The 21224-nt window shown below is 43.1% G+C and overlaps 1 protein-coding gene across 1 annotated transcript in view; it reads right to left on the reverse strand.

The window, feature by feature from the left end:
• Window positions 1–21218, reverse strand: part of CHPT1 (choline phosphotransferase 1) — a 22771-nt gene extending 1553 nt beyond the window's left edge. Inside the window, exons 1-8 of the mRNA XM_055807653.1 lie at window positions 20667–21218; window positions 11302–11449; window positions 10140–10281; window positions 6509–6593; window positions 4787–4918; window positions 4239–4397; window positions 2516–2641; window positions 1928–2038 (exon numbers count right to left, since the gene is read on the reverse strand). Of these exons, the coding sequence (XP_055663628.1) occupies window positions 1928–2038; window positions 2516–2641; window positions 4239–4397; window positions 4787–4918; window positions 6509–6593; window positions 10140–10281; window positions 11302–11449; window positions 20667–21203 (1440 nt within the window). The 5' untranslated portion in view covers window positions 21204–21218. The remainder of the gene's footprint in view (window positions 1–1927; window positions 2039–2515; window positions 2642–4238; window positions 4398–4786; window positions 4919–6508; window positions 6594–10139; window positions 10282–11301; window positions 11450–20666) is intronic.
• Window positions 21219–21224: the final 6 nt, after the last annotated feature.

Consider the following 21224-nt stretch of genomic DNA (forward strand, 5'->3'; position numbering starts at 1 on the left):
CAGTTAACAGTTTGTGCATCCTATCCTCAATACTAGGTTATTTGTTAGTATTGCCTCATGTGTCTGGTTTTCTGACCAAGTTCTCTATTACTTTTCTATCTACAGCCATATCCTTAAAATTACTTACACCTACTACTGCATGATACATTTTTGAGACATCTGGGATACCAAAGGTTGTCATTCTAAAAAAAACCTGCCTATGTCTTTTCCTCAGGTGATTTGTTTACAGTATTCAGACAAACTGAAATGGTCTTTACCGTCTTCTGTTTGCCCAGGGGCTGGGTTCAGGCTGCATTCATGTGTAGATGCTGCGTCTTGCCCGGCCTTGAATGGGAGTAGTAGGATTCATTTGGAATTGATAGCGGTCAGTTACAGTGCCAGTCCTTTGGCAGTAACTGTCAGAGTTACCCCTCCAGTGTATCAGTATATCCTTCTTAGGCCAGACTGTGGTAGATGCTATTTTATTCCCTCCAAATTTAGCAGACAGTAACACCACTTTTAAAATTCCTTGAACACGGGAGGTCTTTTTGAATTAATGTGCAGCTAGGAAGCTGTAGCGGTAGTATTTTTAAAACAAAACCTTACCCTTCTTTATTGTACAGTTCAGGAAGGACTTTATGAACTCACAGTTCAACTACCTATCAGCAACTGAAAGCGTTAACAGATACATTCAACAGCTTTTTACAAAAATCATATTCAAATAGTACTCCTTTAAAGGAGCTAAATAGGGTTTGTGTGCAAGTCATGATTTTCTCTTACAAATAGCAAACTGCTTTCATTCAGCTTTTCTCTAATGACAACAGCAGCCCTTTAGCCAGGCATGTGTTAGCCAGCGGGTCTGTTCTTAGAGAAAGGCTGGCAGTGGGCCTGACTGGTTTGGAGAGTTTTGCTGTACACTGGGGTTTAGTTCCATGCAGATTTGTTTGGATCAAGTACAGTGATAGCTACAAGACAAGTCAGATAGATTATAAGATAGATGAACACAGTGACAGCAAACATACTTCACAGAGGGTATTACATATGGGTGGACTGCATTGTCACAGTCATTTGAATTTATCAGTGAACTTTGTCATTCACTTGTATAGTTTCACAGATACAAGTCAGAGTAGGTAAAGTTAGTGTCCTTGAAGTACACAACTACCTACAGTCTATGGGATACAATGAGGCAAACCTTATTATGACTACAAAACTAGAAACTGGCCTGGAAAGAAAACACAATTTTGACCTTGAAAGAAAAGCTACAATTGTATTTAGTAACAGTAGGTTTGTACTTTGATACTAGAGACTACGTGAATACTAAAGGCACTCATAACAGTATTCTGAAATAGAAGAAAATTATCCTGAGCTCTACCTCCTTCATCCTACTGATCCAGTAGCTTGTGCTTTAGAAATTCTGGAACAGAAATGAATGAGTTTTACCTCATGGATGCCTCATTCTACCAGTCTTAATAATGCAGTACTGTATTCATTGCTACCTCTGGCTACCACTTCACAGCAGTTCCAAGAAGACTTTAGAAAATAATGCTAGAAGATTAGTCACTTGGTCTAGGGAAAAGTGAAATTCCTCTTCAAATTCTGGTTGGTAGCACCTTGGTTTGCAGTCTACGTTCACCAGCCAAAAAGTACAGATTTAAGGTTACCTAACAGGAAATGGCAAGTGTTTCAAATGTGATATTCATGATGTGAAACACAGGGGGAAATACATCCTGGAGCAAAAGTACCGATCACCACAGAATCTGCAGGACCTTGTATTTACTAATTCTAACATCTGGTAATGTCTGGGATAGAGCAAGCTTTCTCATAAAACTATTTTTGTGAAAAACTTAATCTGTCTTCCCAAAGAAAGAGAGGCTGCTTCATTCAACATTCCCCTAACTGCTTCTTCTCTTGTCCTTCACCTATTTAATCAGTCATTATGGTTTTGAACCTGTTCAGGAGCTTGATGAGATGAAATTCTGAAGACATGTATATGAAGATGAGCGGCAATCTGTAGGCATACACCAGTGGCATATCTCAGCATATCAAACAAGGATATGAACTTCAAAAGAACAAAACAGAACAGGTTAAAAAAAATCAGTTTTTTTTTAAATTGTCCCTACTATAAATTCAGCTATACTTTAATCAGTGACAAGTTTTAACAAGCTTTTTAACATATAGAGTTGTCTAGTTCAGAACAATAAAAAGACCAAAATCCCCAAACCCCAAAACCAGCACTAAACACTAACAAAACCTGACAAACAATTAGTCTGCAGTTCACAGAATCACTTCAAACAAACCAGCTGGACTAAAGCATAATTACAAGAGCAATCTGGAAATTTACTTTTACATCTCTGATCCAAGGAAAGAAGGCCAGTCGGCTCCCAAAATACATGTTTACATGGTATCCTGGCACTTCCTCCACAGTGACAGCTGAAATCTGAGCAAGTCAGAAACGGCAGAGCAGAATGACAGGGACAGTTCTCAAACCTTTCTTTTAAGTATGCTCCCAATTAAAAGTGTAAAACAAAATGCTTACCAATGCTATCCATAGAACAATATATTCATCAACAAAACTGTTGAAATACTGGTCCAAAAACAGAAGTCCTGGCCCAATAAACGCAGTGTCCTGAAGACAGATTTCACTTTTTGTCATGTGAGCCACCTATGTTTAAAAAGAAAAACACCAAAAAGGAGACACACAAAAAAGCATGACTACAAGATCAGTGTAACTACCAGAAACCTGGTGTGATGTCCCTGCCCAGTAACAGCCTGCTTCCACAGCTGTTAGGAGGCAGCAGCAGGCAGGCCAAGAGCTTCACGTGCGCTTCAGGGCCCACTGCTCCCTGACAGTTTCTTTCTCGAGGACCAAGTAAAAACTTCAAAATAGCAAAGTAGTCTAGGTGCCAAGTTTGCCTTAAGGAGTCACCCTGTCGTTCCTTGCCTCCTTGCTTGTGGATACCTGGCAAGTACAATTGAAGTACAGAGGGGTTCCTGTGAACAAAGTGGTCTCTTGGGATAATACAGAAACGTTCAACTATGCCGAACAGCAAAATTCACAGAGAAGCCTGTGTGCGTCCCAGTCTAAAGACAGTACAAACCACAAAGGCTTGCGTTCAGAGGAGAGCTGACAGAGGCTTCCACCCTAAGCCAGCTAAGGATGCTTCTCTCCTGCTACAGGGATCTGCGACAGGGAGCAATTCCTGGCTGACATCTGACCTTGATGTGCCACAGCTCCACAGGGTTAGCACCCATGGAGCAGCTCTGGCACAGCCCCACAAACTGCACAGACCTTGGCTCGTCTCTCCGCTGGGCCTCCTGCCTGGTCACACCTTAAGTTTTTACTGCAGTTTGCTCACTCCAGAGTGCCTGAAGGACAGCGCCTCCTGAAACGGTGAGAGCTAAACCCACAAAATCCTTTCCCCACCGCCTTTACAGATGTGCTTCTGGGGCAGACTGTCCTCAAAGCTACACATAATGCGCCAAGGGAAACACGGCTTGCTCAGAAGCATCCGCGAGCGAGCAGACACAGATGACATGGCTACAAGGTCCTGAGTGAGCAAGGGAGCCAAGGTGCTCAACAGAACAGATGAACCACCTCAAGTTCAGTCTTATGGCTCAGTCTTCTCATCAGTGTTCTCTCTCTTGAACAAAGTTAATATCTCACTAGGTGAACTCCTCTTCAGCAAGTAAGTTTGTAGAATGCCTGTTTTCTGGAGTGTGAAAAATGTCATGCTGGGGCGGGAAGAGCTGGCTCGATTACTGTTGTTAGCAAGTATGTAGTAAGGCAGATTTTATTTTTTAATCCATAATGAGATTTTTAATTACAAAAGAATAAAGATAGGAAAGTTTATCTCTTCATTTTAGTAATTAAATTAATCAGATAATTAAATCTGATTTAATTCAGATTTATTAAATCTGATATTAATTCAGATAACTAAATCAGAAGTCACAGCCCAGTTAATGATGCTTGAGGGACTACAGTTATGATGTTTGAAGACAGAAAGTATATTTCTAGGAGTAAGTTAAAACTGAGATTTCTAACCAATACATTCCACAATAAGTGTGTGTTTGCATTAGCATCATATATAATAATCTCTGTAGGAGCCTGAGACTAGTTCAGTGTCTTGGTCATAACAAAACTGGTAATACAGTGGCAAAGCAGAATGGGAAAACTTGCACGGTGCCCACTGATCCAGCAAGCCTTAAGCCAAGAACCAGTTTAGTTTTAGGAGGTTTAGGACTGAAAAAATATTCCTTACCACCAGCTTCTGTGAGATTTTAGCATTCACAAATCCAAATGTCAAGACATACAGGCAAGAATGTTTTTCAAACAGCTGAGTTGTGGACTTTTTATAGATCATAATGGCCAGTATGATAAGTAGTCCAATGTGCAGACCTGGTGAAAGAACACTTGTTCCCTGAAATACAAATGGACAGAAAATTTGTCTTAGGCTTCAAGTCACACAGTAAGGTCCAAATTTTATACGTATTGCAAATATCACTAAATAAAACCACAGCTGCCAAAACTCAGGGAAAGTCCATTATCATTACACCAATGCTATTAGTACCCACTGCAGTGACCACTGATCGATTTCATAAGAAAATTCATTGCTGGTTCCTGTGACAGAAGAAATCCAGTAACAGGTAGAGAGAAGGTAGATAATGAAGTTTTTGCTTTAGCCATCCAACACTTACATGCTTGTCTGCTTAAATGCTTAAACAAATCAAACCCTTGCGATCATCTGAAATGCAATAAATTATGGGCATAAATTATTCAAAGATCATTCAGATTTTTAAAGCTACTTACTGCTATTGTAGATCCATTCTTTCCAACCCCTCCACCAAAGATGACACGGAAGTAATTGAAAAAAGAAAGTGCTGTTCCACACAGTATGCCAAAAACAGCAAAGAACTTCAGTTCTAAGCCCATCACAGGGATCTTAGCAGGAAAAACAAGAGAAAGATTTTAAAAGCTAAGGATATCACCTTTTTGTTTAAAAAAGCAATTAAAAAAGCTACTGATACCTAATAAACAATTGCTTTATTTGACCTCTCACTTTCATAGGCACAAGCTCAGGAGGATAGTGTTTGGAATTTGGTTCCTTACTAAGGAGACAACGAATTTCTTTTGTAAGGTTTAAACTTGACTTCTGAGTACTTGAGTTCTGGCCTTGGAATTCAGCTAGATCTTACTGTGTTTTTCCTTACAACATTCTTCAAATATTTTTACTACATAAGCAAAAAGTTGACACAGACTACTGCACCACCTAGGCGTGGGAGCGGGGAGAAGGGCAGTTCTTGCTCTTTCACTGGGTAACACAACACCGAACCACAGGAAACACAAACACCATCTGCCTGCTTTGTGTTTTGGTACGTGTTATTTGAATGCTGTATCTTTGCATTTAGAATAGTCTCCAGATAAAAATTTTAATTAAACAGTTACCTTTCAGAATCAATTGCAGTTTCAAGGAAACTTCCAAACGCAGCAGAGGATTTAAAAAAAAAAGTAGTAGTAATAAATTGAAACCATTGACTGTATTTTTGAATATAGATTGTTTTGAGATACAGCATTACTACCATAAATTTTAATACTAAAGAAAAATCAATCATAATTAAAGTCTAATGCACCTACTTTATTTTTCAACATGAAAATAAGCTTTTTGAAAATAGAACAAAAGCATCCTGCAGGATGGGGAATAGAAACAAAGTTTAGCTAAACATTTCTTAATTGCCGAGTAAACTTGTGAATCGATTTGAATTACTTGGTGGTTTATATTTAGATTCGTTTGCATTAGTTATCAATAGCATGGAATGGCCTCAGCTCTTCCACACGCTATAACCAAGCAAAACTATGTATTACTGAGTAAAGGCCCTAGAAAGGATGAAGATTTTAGTCTAATATACTTTTGATACCATCCACTAAAGTGCATCTTTAAAGATCAGAATAAAAGCCAGAGATAAGGAAATGCTTTTGGACAGAAAATAATTCTTTACATATAGATATTTACATGTAAGTCAGCTGCAACATAACTAGTTAAAAATCAGTACATCTCCATCAGCACGTAAATAAGGGTTACTTAATCAACCCCCCCCAACGTCATCCCATGGTTTTGTTAAAGCATTTAATCTTTACGTTTTAAAAATAAAGCATCCTATAAATCATTTTACTGAACAGAAATGTATGTCTTACAATAAAATACACAAAAGAAATAAAACTAGAACAAAACCTATTTGTTAAAGCTTAAGTATCTGTGGAGTATTAGTTCCAGATCATCAGTTTCTATGTGGCAGATGGGGTCTTTTTTCCTCTGTGTAGCTCTAGATTTGTGCATAGGAAGTCACATCACTATAGCTAAATTAACTACAACATAAAAATAACCTACATTTGTGCAATAAGCTAACACAGAACATTAGACAACTAGTAGGCATTGATGGTACTTGCACAGGACAGCTTCAAATACCATAGGAACTGCGAACGCTTAACAGACCTGAATACTCAACAGGAACGCTGAACACTTCATACACTTACCTTACAGTCCCATATTGCTGTTCCACAATATGCAGATATCAAGAGCAGCATTGTTATAGCTATCTGAACTTCAGTTACATCAACTCTATTAAGGCAAAAAAAAGTGAGATTTAGGTAAAGAAAAGGTCTTTTTGCTGTAAGTAGAAGGCGGGGGGGGGGAGGGGATAAAAGAAGTTACTTGAAATTATCTCTTTAAAAGTACTTCAAATTACATGAGCGTATATAATATGATTTTCCTTGACTGACAACGGTACTCCATATGGAAGAACACATCTTGGGCTAAGATTTAAAATTAAATCTATACTCCTTATCTAGAGCAAGCTATGTATGATTTTAATATGGGGGAAATGTTTAATGAATAGATGGTTAACTATCTGAGAATTTTGTATAAATTTACAGACTTGTTAATGTGTAAGTATCAAATCAAAGTTTAAAGCGAGCTCACAGTAAACGCAATCAAATATTTTCATTAAAAGCGTATCATATAAAAGGTTGGACCATAAAGAGCAGGCTGGGACAGAAAGCATTTTTTTGAAGCCATCATATCATGAAAACTTGACAGATACAACCCGCAAACATAAGGACAGTATTTTGAGGACTGAGTCAGTGGATAGCTAAGCATCTGCCCTGTTTCAGAGGACATATAATTGATATCTTGGGTTTTTTCCATAAAACCATTTTTAAAATAGGCGGCCTTGCATGCCCTCTAAAGTCTCCACCTTTGCTGTTCTCAGCAACTCTTAATTACTGTATTTGATTGATGAAATGTTTTGTGAAGAGCTGAATATGTTAAAAAAAAAAAATTAAGCAGAGGCTCAAGAGGAAGAAATTGTATACTTTCAATAAAGCTTCAAAATAAAAAAAATAAATGTGCACATCTAAAGGTACCTCTTATGCTACCAAAGGTTTTGAGACAGCTACCTGATTTTTATACTGAAGTTACCAGCAAACAGTGACAACAGATGTTTAAAATACAACATTTCTTTAAGCAGTTAGAATAAATTTGCTGTCCTAACGTATTATGACTGAAGTCAACATGTATTGTTATTGCATAGCATGTGAACTGTGCACAGGAAACAGGGTATTTTTCAAGGGAGATAGGGATCAACTCTTGGCTAATGGAAAACATTTATGTGATCTTGATAATCACAGTAACATTAGACTCTCATCTTTCATCAGAAAGATCGTGATAAAATATGCTAAGTTTCATCACTTCAGCTTCAGACTCAGTCTTAGAAGAGCCAAAGTTTAGGCTGCAGTTAGATGATAAGTGCTTGTCACTGCTCAAAGCCATCGGCATGGGTCGTCCTCCCTATGCTGTTGCACCCCGTCGCTTGTACCAGCCATAGCGCACACCAGACTGTAAGGTGCACCAGTTCAGCTTGCGAAACTCAGGCAGGCTTTTAATCTTCTGCCCATTTCATGAATTGGCTTGAAGTCAAGTGACAGTCTGTACAGTGGGGAAACGGGACAGTGGCGCTGGGAGTGGGCTTTCCCCTCTCCACCAGGAATGAAATGTTACACCTGCCCGGCCACTGCTGTAGCTGTGCACTGAACTTGTCAGTTACATCATGAAAAACCATCCACGTGCAAGTGCTCGTGTTCAGCATTCACACTCTGTACTATTAAAACCTAGATTTCTAGGCCGTACTGCATTTGCTGTTGCTGGTGGCAGGAGGAAGCTCAAACTTGGAAGCTGAGTCATTGTATGTGCCAAAGTTTAGTACTTAATTTTACAGAGGCTCAGGCTGTTGGTTGCAACACAGCCCAAATCAGAGCCCAGAGATTTTAAGCAGACACTGTGCGGTATTCTATGTAACCTGACAGTGGCACAGTACCCACCTGCTCTGATCCTTCCTGGCCATCGGCACTAGGATTCTCTCACCTGTCATTTGACTTCTAAAGTCAAGCACTGCTAATTCAGGAACAGCATCAGTGAAAGCTTCTGTCCATGCTATTATGTATTTAGAGCAATATACTAATGCCTTCATTTAGACTCTGACCTCTATGCTTAAGAGAAATAAAATTGCGAGCCTTGAAAAAACTCTGACCTGTTTTCACTAAACAGAAACGTTATCTTGGAGAAAAGTTGTGTCTATTGAAGTCCAAACTGTAATCATGGAACACCAGATGATTCCAAACTGCTTGTACTACGCACTATCACTATATTTACCCAGAAGCCATTAAGTTTTTAACAAAGAAATTTTTATGTGGTACAGAAATCTCAGTGCCTTCCTGACATAGGGAAACCATTCTCATGTTTTATGCAAGAAAGAAAGGCACAGAAAGTAATTGTGTATGCAGAATCCCAGAGCTCATGGCACAGTTGATCTCCCTTCAGTGTAGTCCACTGTCACATACAGAAATTATCCTATTTTGGCCATCGCTGTAAAGCATCTGTTTTTGTTTACAGCACAAGATGTCCTTTAAAATCAAGTAGGATAGGTAGGGCGGTAGCAGAGCTGTAGTTTGCATGGTAAACACATTATCAGCAAATCAGAAAGAGTTCTTAACATTACCACAGAGACGGCTTTCTTTTGGTACAGATATCCAACAGTACACAAGGATAGCTGATCACTAGCCTGTGTGCCCAGTGATGCTCAGATTTGCTCAGGTGCTCCTTGCAATTCAGAGCTAAGCAGAACTACAAACAGTCCTTTAAAACCTATAAACACCTATAAACAGGTGACTTAACAAGTGACTAGGCTTAGCAGAAGATAGCCTTCATCTACCACGTATTTCCAATCTTGCTCCTACAGAAGTCTCTGATCTTTTCAGAAATGATTACTGAAGTGCAGTCATTGTTTAAAAACAGCAAAAGGCCATGGCTAGGCAGCACCGCAGCTGCAGGAGGGTGCAGCAATCCCCACGTTATTAGAAGTTAAATTGGAATTGTTATCTTCTACATGAATGTCATGACCCTCCTCCTACACTGCAGTGAGAACAGATGAAATTTCTACCAAGTCATGAACAGCATCACAGCAATCTCTAGAACTGTGACCTAACACAAAAGCTAAAGGACACCAGAGCCCGTATGAGCCAGATTAAAAGCAAAGCCCCCACATAAACCTGGGGTGATTCTTCAAGCACCGCGGAGCTCCTTGCCAAAGGATGAAGTGGATGCAGAGACTTCGTTCAAAGGAACACTGAAGATGTCTGTGGAAGGGCAACCTATTAGCAGGGGAATTTCTCTAAAAATGCATGTGGTTCGGATCCCCTGGGCTGAAACTGTTCTGTGGCTGGGGGATTACAAAGGGAGGTACTGCAGATACTTGCTCTGTCCCTACTCCTACACAGAGCACTTGTTTACACTGCAGGCAAGACCTCTCTGGCCTGAGCCTGCACAGTGCTTGTATAGGTTCCGAGAACAAATCCGCAGACAAAAGAGCCAAACGCATGCAAAGCATATACAGCTAAAATTAACTGCTACAAAAACAAGTTGTCTACTCAGTATTATGCAGAGTTTTAAAGCTCTTGCTGGGTAAAACACAAGTCTGCCAGGGCAAAAGGGAGATGAGGAGGAAGGTGAGAGGAAGAGAGAGCAGGGAAAAAAAAAACCAGAAATGGAAATCAAGTTTAGCTAGCAGCCTCAGACATTAAGCCACATGTACTTCTAAAGATACCTACTTACTTTCCAAACCTTAGTATGCCCGATACATATGTCTGCCAGTGAGCAGAATAGAACATGAACAGTCCCACAAAACAACAGAAAAATAACCAGTCAGGATTTGTTCCTAGTCGGATTGCTATGCAGGATCCAAGGACAACAAAAACTGAAAAGCAGAAATGAACATGTTAGTCATATACCCTCTTTGCTCGCAGTTAAGAGAAAAAAAATCACAAGACATTTTTTGACATCACTGTAACAAAACAATACGACTGATACTTTACTCAGTAGCTAACCTCAGGGACAGTCCTGGCAGGAGAGACCAAAAGACAGGACTGCTTTTCTTCCAAGCGAGGGCCCCGCCTTCTAGCCTACTGTGGCTGTTCTCCCTTCCTCTGGCCTTGTTGTCTCACGTTCCTTGCAACACTGACAGCTTCAGCGGATGGGCCCAGCTCAGAGAGACTGGCAGTTGCACTTCTTTGGGGAGTGAGGCATAGAGAACGTACCAACTCCCAGGGCACGCGTTTCAGCCATTAAGCTTTCAGAGAAGGACAGGCATTGCCACCAACAGCTAAGTTATGGAAAGTAAAACTGAGCAAGGCTTACTGCTTAAGGACTCCGAATCAACTTTTTTTGGAACTCATTCTTCTAAGGAATATAAATTATCCTTCTCTTAAGTGCCAGGCTGGATGCCCTATTACCAAACTGATATTTTGGCATGCCACTCCTAAAGTGGAATCCTTAGTTTCACATGCCAGCATCAGTCTTTTAGGTCCTTAAAATCCTTTATGAGGCATCACCTGTACCCCACTGGGAAACACAGTCTATGTACAGTGACGAATCTCTCCGCATGCTCTTACAGAATTCTTTGTTCACCATCTAGCTCATTCAAACAACACTGTACATGAAGATGCACAGTAAGTATGAGCAGAACGCATGTTAACCAACATCTGCCAAAATTACTTCTGAAATGTCCTCCCTGCTACTGGTCAGGAATGCAAAGGTCAGGGGCAGCCCCGGCTGCAGAGACCAGGAGATGGTTATCCTAAAAGAACATGCTGACCCTGCTCTGAGCAGGGGCTTGAACTAGATGATATTCAGAGGTCCTTTACAACTCCAACAAAGCCCCTCTTGAAAGCAGGTAACTTTTTTAAAACTAGGATGAGTAACAGCAGGTTAAGGCTACCTGTGGAAATAGAGTCGCAACCATGATCAAAGAGTTCTCCAAGAGGAGAACTACTGTTTGTTCTTCTGGCTTGCTTCCCATCAATGGCATCCAGAGACTGGTAGATAAAAAGTCCTAACGCACCCAGGATGTATGCCCAAAAAGGTGCCTGAAAGAGAGTCACATAAAAGGTCACCAGGCAGTTCCCAATTTCTTAGCTAACAATCTATTTCATCTAAAGTAAAAAGAGCACAAAACTATACTACGCTGTTCTATTTGCTACTTAGTTAATGGACAAAACCAAATTTCTTGTGCTGATCTCTACATGAATGGTAGTAACTACTATAATGAACTACTCCAGACACACAAGTGGAACACAGGTCCTTCTAACTTTTAACATCTCTTCTGCATCAACTGACTTATTTTTCCCACCTTAAAACTACAGTATTTCTACAATTATTTTTATTCTGTGTACTGAAAAATGTTACAAAAATAAAATTAATCTTCAGAAAAGAAAGCAGTAGCAAAGTACTCACTAAAGTTCTCAGTAGTTTAAGTGACAGGCGCTTATATGACTTGCTTAGATTTACAACATACAGCTATAAAACCCCATTTTACTAAATAAAGACTTCAGCTTTTAGAGAAAGTGAGGTTTTCCAACATGGAAAAATTGACTACATAGGCACTTTGGACAAGGTTTTGAAGAAATTAAGTCATTCGCTAAACACGAAGGAGCAATACTTTAATATAGACTATCAGAGTTTCAAAACAAGCTGTGAATCAGTTATATTAACACCAGTCAGGTCCAAAGGAACTGTCCTACAGTAGTACCTTTCAAGAGCATTATTTTCACATGCATATATCTTTCATCTAGAAACTAGTTTTTACTAAAAATTATTTATAACACCTTTTGAGCAAAGTACAGGTAACATTTTTGCCTTATGTAATCCTTAACATTTAGAAGCACTGTTCACAAAGAGAGTCAAAGTTAGGCTAAATGCTGGAAATGTAACTTGAAGGTTAAACAAGTAAACAGTCACAGGCAGCCACAGAGCTGAATCTTTTCCCACTCCCAGGTGAGGCACAGCTACCACAGCTCTAAACCTCTGCAATTCCTCTCCTGCAGCACAAATAGACCAATGTGATTACATGTATTTCCTAAGTCCGGCAAAGGCTATTAAGCAGATTTAGACAACAGATCAAATCTTAGCGAGCTGACATTTGTCCACACTCACATAAGCCCAGTGTCACTGCTGGGGAAAAGAGGAAAAATGAGTTGCCAAATCAGTTCACAGGCAGGGACAGGAGAAGGCAGCAGTAAGAATGCAGATGTAAGCTGCTCCTCCAGACATCGTCATTCTACTCACTGACTTGAGTCAGAAAAAGAAAGTTGTGCCTCCAGTTAAGACTGATCACAAAACACATCCTTCCCAGGAACCAACATGCTTGAAGGAGGTTCAGTTCTGAACAGGTTTTTTGCTGTTATTCAGAACTTCCTCGTGTATTCCAGGCTGGCTGATAATACTACGTTATTGCTGAGATCTGTACTTTTAATATGGAAACAACACTGTCAGCAAATTTATGACTTTCCTGCTACCCAGTACTTTGGTAATTTCATTAATAAAACATTCCTATCATTGAAAGTCAAATGGTTGTCTGCTTTCCCAGCTTTGAAGCAAAAAACAGTCAAAGAATTAGGGGCTCCGACTATAGGTGAGAAGTCTGGATTTGTACGTACACAGAAATCTAGAAAACAGACAAATCTTCCAAACTGGCAAGGCCAGCTTTCCCCTTATTCCAAGGAAACTAAGAAAAATTGTAATCACAGAACATGTTGGAAGCCTTGAGCAGGTGAAAGAGGATGAGTAGATATTCTCATTCCAATGGACATACACATACTGGTACCCGATAACCCCCCAAGATCATACTATAGAAATCCAGATCAAGCGATGGCAGCAACGCATTTGATGTTTACCAATGGAACTACCTCAGTTATTTAGGTTTCTTTTCCCTTTTCGTCCAGTTAAACAAAGGAATTGTGTGTTGGGGGATGGGGTTAAAGCAAGGAGTGAGTTCTTAGTCATCTTTTGAAAAATGTTTCTCTCCTCTGACGAAAGGGGAAGCACCGAGGATCCTGCAGACAACAGGAGCAGCCTACTGCCACCCTAGGAACAGAGAGCTCAACGGCCTCTCCCGTGCAAGCTCGCTTGGTCAGACGTTCTGCAGGGAGGCAGCAGCTACCTGTTGGCCCCTGTTCTCACCCTCCACCTTTCCAAAACAGAGGGCTGTCAGCCATTGCTCAGGTATTTCAGGATATAAAAGCACAGTTAGGGCACTGTTGAAGCCAAGATCATTTTAGTTGTGCTAAAATCCACATACTAAAGCTACCACAGTGCCTATACTGTTTTTTTCAGAAGAACTTTGTTGCACGGAGAACAACAGACATCCTTAACCACGGCAGCTCTTGCCACAGAGCTATGAATGAAGCACCATGAGCAGGAAGGCTAGGAGAAACCACTAGTTTCACTGCAGTCCTTTAAAGTAGTATTGTAAAAGACATTTCCAGTTTTACCACTGATATTGCTGTGAAGTGCCACACAGGTAACCTGCAGTGTTTTTCAAGGTGTCGTTACTGTGACATACTTCTACTAGTCACAAAAAGATAGCGTGAGACACATTGAAACTTGTCACGCTAATCCCTGGATTTTGGCAAGTAAACCAGACCATACCCGGCAATTCTGTCCAGGACACCACTGGTTTTTTGGTTGCACTAGGCTCCCCTACTTTTGCAACCATCTACCTATAACCGCAATAGGTTTTAGTTTGCTTTAAAGTGGTCAGGTTCTCCGTATCATGGACAAAAGTGTTAAATATGCTAGCCAAATTCCTTACCCACTCTGCACGCACACACCAACACCCACCCCCACAGCGCGGGGCTCATCACCAATTAAGTCAAAAGGCAGAGCACGAGCAGTTTCTTATTTAACTGGATCATTTCCATAATAGAAACACCAGTCAGGAACAGAAACCTGTTACGGCACATTTTTTTATCATTGGCCATAGTGCTGTATGGTGTATGCTTGGTGTCATCACAATCTTTTGATTTCACAATCATTTGTGAAATGCAAGCTCCATGAAATGCAGTCTCAATTCTAACCAAAACAGAAGGCTTGCATGCGGGTTACCGTAGTCAGTTTATGAAAGTTTCCGTAACCCACAGAACATGATGCAAGAATTCTTGTTCAAGGTAACATCATCTGTGTTCGCCTTATGTCAAAACAAGTGTAACATATTAAACATAAAAATGAACAAATAAATCACCTTCAACTCAAACTTCTCTTACTAGGTCTTTCTGACAAAGCAATGGCTTTTGTCGAGTTGCAAGTTATGGTACAGGTGTAATCGTTACAACTGCTGATCAAGGCCTGTTTGCATTAGCTCCTGCTGGGACAAATCAAAGCAACGCTCCCCCCAGACTCCAAAACTAAATTGCTCTTCTCCTTGATCTGGAAAGAGGAGCAGAGCTCCCTCTCTTCCCAGTAAGGATCATCTACATCCATTAACACCTGTAGCGGATGCATCTGTATCCCCATGGATGTGGAGCAGGGAAGAATATCCCAGTAAGAACAGGGAACAGGTGTCTGAGAGAGTTTAGAAATGCCATCTGGGAACATTTCATTCCTGTCAGTTCAAATTTAACCCAAAGTGGCAATAATCAAGGGTCACTTGTGATCAGCCATCTATTTAGCAGATTAAATGAATGCTCTAATATTTTAATTGGTAAAACACAGCTTCCCAAATCACTGAAGGTGCACAGAGGTTTCCGAAGCTCCCAATAACCACAGATTATCTCTGCTATCTGTCCTCTCAATAAGCTACAGCTGCCATCTCCACTGCCTTCTCACATGCTTGGCTCTCTATCCAGGGATGTCCCCTGCCAGCTTCCCACGCTGGACCTAAGTAGTTTGTAAATTAGAGAAGTGGGAGCATTTGAGAATGCCGACATGGCTGACAAACTCAGCAGAAAGGTCAGGAGGCTCCCAATAATCATCAGCTTTTCACTGATGAGGTGTTTATTATCTCTGCCCAAAGTTATATCCTGTCCAAGCAAATGTATTATTTGGCCAGAGCTAGATGCTATTCTCATGGAACTAGAAGAGAACACAAAGCTGGGGGAAGGGGTGGCAGGGGGTAGAGGGGAATGCTTCTCTGCTTCAATTAAAAAGGATGTCTGAAAGATGATACAGCCCCAGAATCTTGTCACACACAGATCTGGTACAGCAGGTCTGGCCATCTACTGAACCAGAAGGTGTCAAAACAAAACCATGTGCATATGGTGTTTGGCAGGTATGTGTGGCATGCCTCTCCTTCAGGAAAAAGTTTAGGTTGAACAGCAGTCCTTATTCTTCTGCTCCCGTGATTCTACTCCACAGAAGAGCATGCCCAGCTACAAAAGACTGCATTTGCCAGGGAGATCCCTTACCATTTATTTCAAGAAAAGCTCTAAAGCCCAGAGAGTTCAACAGCTTAAGCTTTTGCAATATTTAAAGATTCAGCCCCCCATAATTACTCATTACATTTAGTCATAATCTCGCTTCCACAATCCACAGCTACTAATTTTGCCCTAGTTTACATGGCCCCTGTTCCAACAGATCTGGAATAGAAAGACACATTTTTACTGGACTCCTTTCCTCTTTCCCCTTAAACATGGATGATTTCCCTCACTTCTGTTCAGCACAAAGCACTATGTACATTTGTACTACTAGCAAGAGAAGGGAATGCTGCTTAAACCTGCATTACAGCAGGGGAAGAGGCCAGGGAGAGAAAAAAAAAAAAAAAGTAAAAATAATAATCAAATAATCATATTATATCCCAAATGCATTTCATACACACCGGAGGCTCCCTGCATTTCTTTAGCATCCTGCTCTCCCCAACAAGCTTCCTCTGAAAGAGCTCCCATCCTTTGGTGTTGGGGTTCCCGAACTTTCGCTGTCCGTCTTTATAACAAATACCTCTTTTCCCCACTCACTGCTGAGCGCTCTGTTCTCCACTCATGGGTATTGGCTGGATTCCCCATCCCACTCAGTGCTTCACACTTCTCCTCTAGCAGGTCAAGGGCTTAATACTTCTTCCTTCACACCCCCACATCACCAGTTCAGCTGCTGCAGCTCACCCTCTTTTCTACTTCTCTACTTTCTCCTGCAAAGCTCAGTTGTGCCCTTGCTGTTTACATAATGTCATCCCTGCCAGTATCTTCCCCTCATTTCTCCCTATAACAGGAAAAACCTGAAGACTATCCCTCTCTCAGTTTAAAAGGTGGGTTGTTTTTTTTCTTCTTTGAGGGGGGCTGTTGGTTGGGGTTTTTTAAGGGATTATTTTAAGAAAGAGAGAGAAGCAGAGTGAGCACCTCACCAATGTTTCTCTCCCTCCAAACAGTTAATAACAGAGCTAGCTAGAGTCACCTAGACTCTCCCCTGCTTTTTGGCCTCCCTCTATGTATGGCTTTCTAAATAGCATGTTTCAGCAAGGTGTGACACCCTTTCATAAATTCACTGCACCATTTCTTAAACACTTCTACATAGCTAGCCATCACAAGCCTCCCCCTCTCTCCCTTTGCTCTCTGCACGGGAACCCTTGGGCCCCTGACCCCTTTTGCCATCACTGCCCAAATGGCAGTCCATAATCCATGCTTCTCTCTTCCCGTCTTCCTGTTTCCAGTAACCTCCAGGAAATTACAGACAACAGAAACAAAGACTTTTAAAAAACACAAATAAATGAGACATGGTGGAATCCAAGAAGCTGAGAGCAAGCAGGACAGGTCTTTATCACTGTGTGAAATCTACTCTGATGCATTTGGAGGACTCTGCTCAAATCCTGCTGTAAGTGCTACAAATATTTTTAAAATAGGTACAAATTCATTACAAGGTAACTACTGTTACCAGTAACATCTGTCCTAAAATTGTAACTTCCCATGGTTTCTCAGAGACACCTGTGGCTGAGCTTCAAGGATTACTGAAACGGGGCCCCTCCATGAGCAATCATGAAAGTAGCAGGATGAGAGTTTACTTTCTCCCTTTTAAAAAGATAGTTACATTTAGCCAGTTTTCTTCCTAGTGTTTATGCAAGGAAAAAATTAAAACACCAGTTTTGCTCGGAATGGGAAGGGGTCCTAGAGATTCACCTGCAAAACCTAATGCGACCTAAAAAGTAACCTCGTCTACTTCTGAGAAGTCAGCTGGGAGTAGGGCAAAACAGGTCAAGGTCAAATGGCGGGGATAAAATGGAAATCCTCACCGAAGTGCTTCTTTTACACTCTAATGCAGCAAATACATACTGTCCACAACACTCAGCAAAGCTTTTAATCCTAAATATTTTACAATTACTGTTGGAAAAAAGGGAGGAAGGAAATTAAAAAAAAAAAAAAAAAGGGTGTAGAAAAAAGGAAGAAGGAAAACAGAAAAAAGAAACAGAAAGAAAATAGAAAAAAAAAGAAAATAATAAAAAAAAGAAAATAGAGGGGGAAAGGGGAAAAGAAAAAAAACCCAACCCAGCCTGCAGTCACAGTAGAAAAGATCTTCCAGCCCTCCACAGGACATGAACTGTGCAGGTAGCATCCTCCCCACACCACACCTGGTACAGCAGTCCCTCATACTACTTCTATAGATTGCTGTCCTAAGATACAGAGTAGGAAACTGGACAAACACTAAAAGAACTAAAAGCCACGTGTGTAGATTTTTAACAGTGCTTGAGGGGCACAGCCTGCTAATGGCTTAGCTACAAATAAAGTGGCTTATGCTGAAATGTGCATTTACAGGAGACAGTGACACAACCCATGCTCCTACTAGACAAGGCCACATTTCTGCAGCAGACAGTATTTTATAAAGCCAAAACATATTGTACTAGTCAGTAACAGACCAGCTTTTAGTGGCTACTGATGTTGATGAAGATAAAAAGAATAGTGTACAAGGAAGTAACAGCTACAGAGGAAGAGAACAAGGGAGCATTGTATGGTTTTATACATTAATTGCAGTGTTGGGGGGGGTATTATTAAACTGTGGAATTTACTGCAATGGGACATAATGGAAGCTGAAAGTACGAACAGGTTCAAAACAAATACTTCAAAGGCATGGTATCTGTGGGAAAACAGATCCATCAGCTGCTGTTCTCCAAGTAACCCGAGTAGAATCCCTCACTGAGAAACCCCTAAACCACAGTCTTTTGGCAGCTGGAAGGGTCTACTGGGGAAAGATCTCTTTCCTAAGCATCTCCTAGCAGCTGCTCTCTGAGGGATTTCAGCTACCAGTCTTGTTTTGGACGGTTTGTACGATCATCAAGACTTCTGTGTTTTCAGTAAAGGACTAATAGAAATGGCCCTCTTCAGACTGGTTAGGGAACAAACCAAAACCAACCACACAAACCAACTCATACACCACCACCCCCCAACACCCTAAACCAAAAACCTGCTTGTTATTTTATCTGAGTCTTCTACTCAATGTTCCTATACTTTTACCAAGAGAATATAACAAGTTCTTGTTAGTCCATCAGGTAATCAAGACTTGTTCATGAAGGAAAGAAGTGGCTTGATAGTATCGAGAGGTGATGCTGAAGTGCACTGTGCTATTAGTTCAGTCTGTGATTCAATCACCTTTAACATAATTTTCGGTTCCACCTTCCCCCTAGTCCTTCCAGCCTACACATCCAAGTCAAAAGTACAAAGTAGGTAATTACAACAGTACATACAGCACCTATTAGTGTTGCAACAGTTTTAGCTTTTTAAAAAAGCCATCCACAACTATGACGTCTTAGGTGGAAGACAAGCCAAGTCATTAAACAAGCACAAGAGAGGTAACAATGGTCTAAGTGATACAGCAAGAGAAAGTAAGGGCTATTCTCACAGTGCAGAGTCAAAAAAAAAAAACCAATAAAAAAAAACCCAATAGCATAAGGAGTCTGGCTTTACACTACATATTTATAAAGGACATACTGACATCTGAACAAGGAAGTTCAGTCCAAACTGTAGGTTCTTCTAAAATTCAGCTTCCACCACTAAAAAACCCAGTAAAGTTCCTAAAACTCAACCTAAGCTTTCCTGGAAAGATTAACTCCCTGGATGTCTCCAACACAACCTTTTTCTGTTTGTACAAGTGTCCTCAAGGGAAAAATAACTTTCTGCTTTTTTTTTTTTTTTCCTGGATAGCAAAGAGAAAAAGCTAAACTGAACATCCAGACACACAGCTGGCACATGATTGCTATCTACGTCATGCAAGTAAGCTAAAGGTAGCAGCTCCCCAAGCACTTGAATTCTGAAAGTACCACAAGAAGGCAATCTGTGGTTTCCAACTGTTCACTCCCATCTCTATCCTCCCTTCTCCCACTGCCTGCAGCGCCACAAAGTGCCTCTAACCTGGCGATGTATATCGGGGATGTGATCAGGGAAGCGATTAGGGCGAGACCAAAGCAAAGTTAATTTTGATGTGGATGAGTTTCCCAATAAATCTGCCACAAACACCTCTGCTAACACAAAGGGCAGAGCAAGAAGGGAAAAAGAAGGGTTCTTCTGTCAACAGGAACACTCACCAAAGTGTATCTAAGCTACTAAAAAAAGGCAACCAGCCGGCTCTGGGCAGCTCTGCCCTGCTCCTTGGCACATCCCGCACCTTCCCTCCTGGCTGGGAGCTGTTTCTACCTGCGGCCCCATCGTTAGAGCCTTCCTCTTGAGGAGGGGGTCAACGCTGCTGACACCTCCTCCCCAGCCTGCCCCAAGCAGAGGCACACACGTGGGGCACCAGTCGGTCCCTGGAGGAGGCTGGGGCGGTCCCTGGAGGAGGCTGGGGCGGTCCCTGGAGGAGGCTGGGGGGGTCCCTGGAGGAGGCTGGGACCAGCCCAGGCACAGCCTCGCTCGCAGCATGCGGCACGGGCCAAGCACCCGGCCGAAGCCCTGGGCCCACCGAGACCCCGGGCCAGCGAAGGGCCGGGGGGGCGAGCGGAGCCCACTGAGCCTCGCCCTTGCACGGGCTCCCCCCAGCATGTCGGCACCCAAACCCCCATCCCCACCTCCTGCCTGACCCCTGCTGCCCCAAAGCCTGGCCCCGCACCACCGCTCCCCGCAAGCCCCAGGGCAGCCCCGCAGCGCCGCCCCAGCCCCCTGCCCCGGGAGGGCCGCGCCGACGGCCGCGGCGGAGCCGAGCGCTCCGGCTATTGCTGGGAGGCACCGGGGCGGCTCCGCCACACCGGGCGGCCCGGGAGCGACCCGCGGCACCCGCCCCGGGGCCGGCGGGGCTGGCGGGCCGGGGCAGGCGCGCCGGGCCGAGGCGAGGCGAGGCCGCGCCGGGCGGGGGATGCGGTGAAGCGCTGATGGAGCGGCGGCGGCCCGCGGCGGGCGGTACCTGCTCGGTGGCGCTGGGGCAGCAGGCGATGAGCGGCAGCGCCGTCAGGCAGTTCAGCAGGAGGCCGCCCAGCGTGATGGCGTTGGGGGCCAGCCCCAGCGGGACCTGCTCCACCAGCCAGGCCCAGTAGGGCTGCAGCCAGGGCTCCAGCAGCGAGCGCCCGGCCGCGCTGTAGCGGTGCTGCTCCAGGCGCTTCAGCTGCGCCGGGCTGAGGGGCGCGGGCAGAGCCCAGGGCACGGCCATGCCGCCGCCGCCCCGCCGCGCACCGGACGGGAGCGGGGTCAGGCCGCCGCCGCTCGGGGCGGGGCTGCGCTGAGGCCGCGGCGCAGCGGCGGGAGGCGGAAGAGGCAGACGCGCCCCGGAGGCTCCGCTGCAGGGGAGCGGCCGCCGCCCGACCGGGAGAGCGGGGCGGGCGCCCTCGCCCCCGGGCCGCCGTTGGTGCCTTCGCCCCGGGTGCGGGGCTCCCTCCCTCCCCCGCAGCAGGGCCCCGTTTCTGGGCGGGTTGCCCCGGCCGTGGCGGCTCTGCCAGCCCCGCATCGCCGCGAGGGGATGGGGGCC

The sequence above is a fragment of the Falco peregrinus genome, chromosome 6 (assembly GCF_023634155.1).
Source record: "Falco peregrinus isolate bFalPer1 chromosome 6, bFalPer1.pri, whole genome shotgun sequence".
Classification (NCBI taxonomy): Eukaryota; Metazoa; Chordata; class Aves; order Falconiformes; family Falconidae; genus Falco; species Falco peregrinus.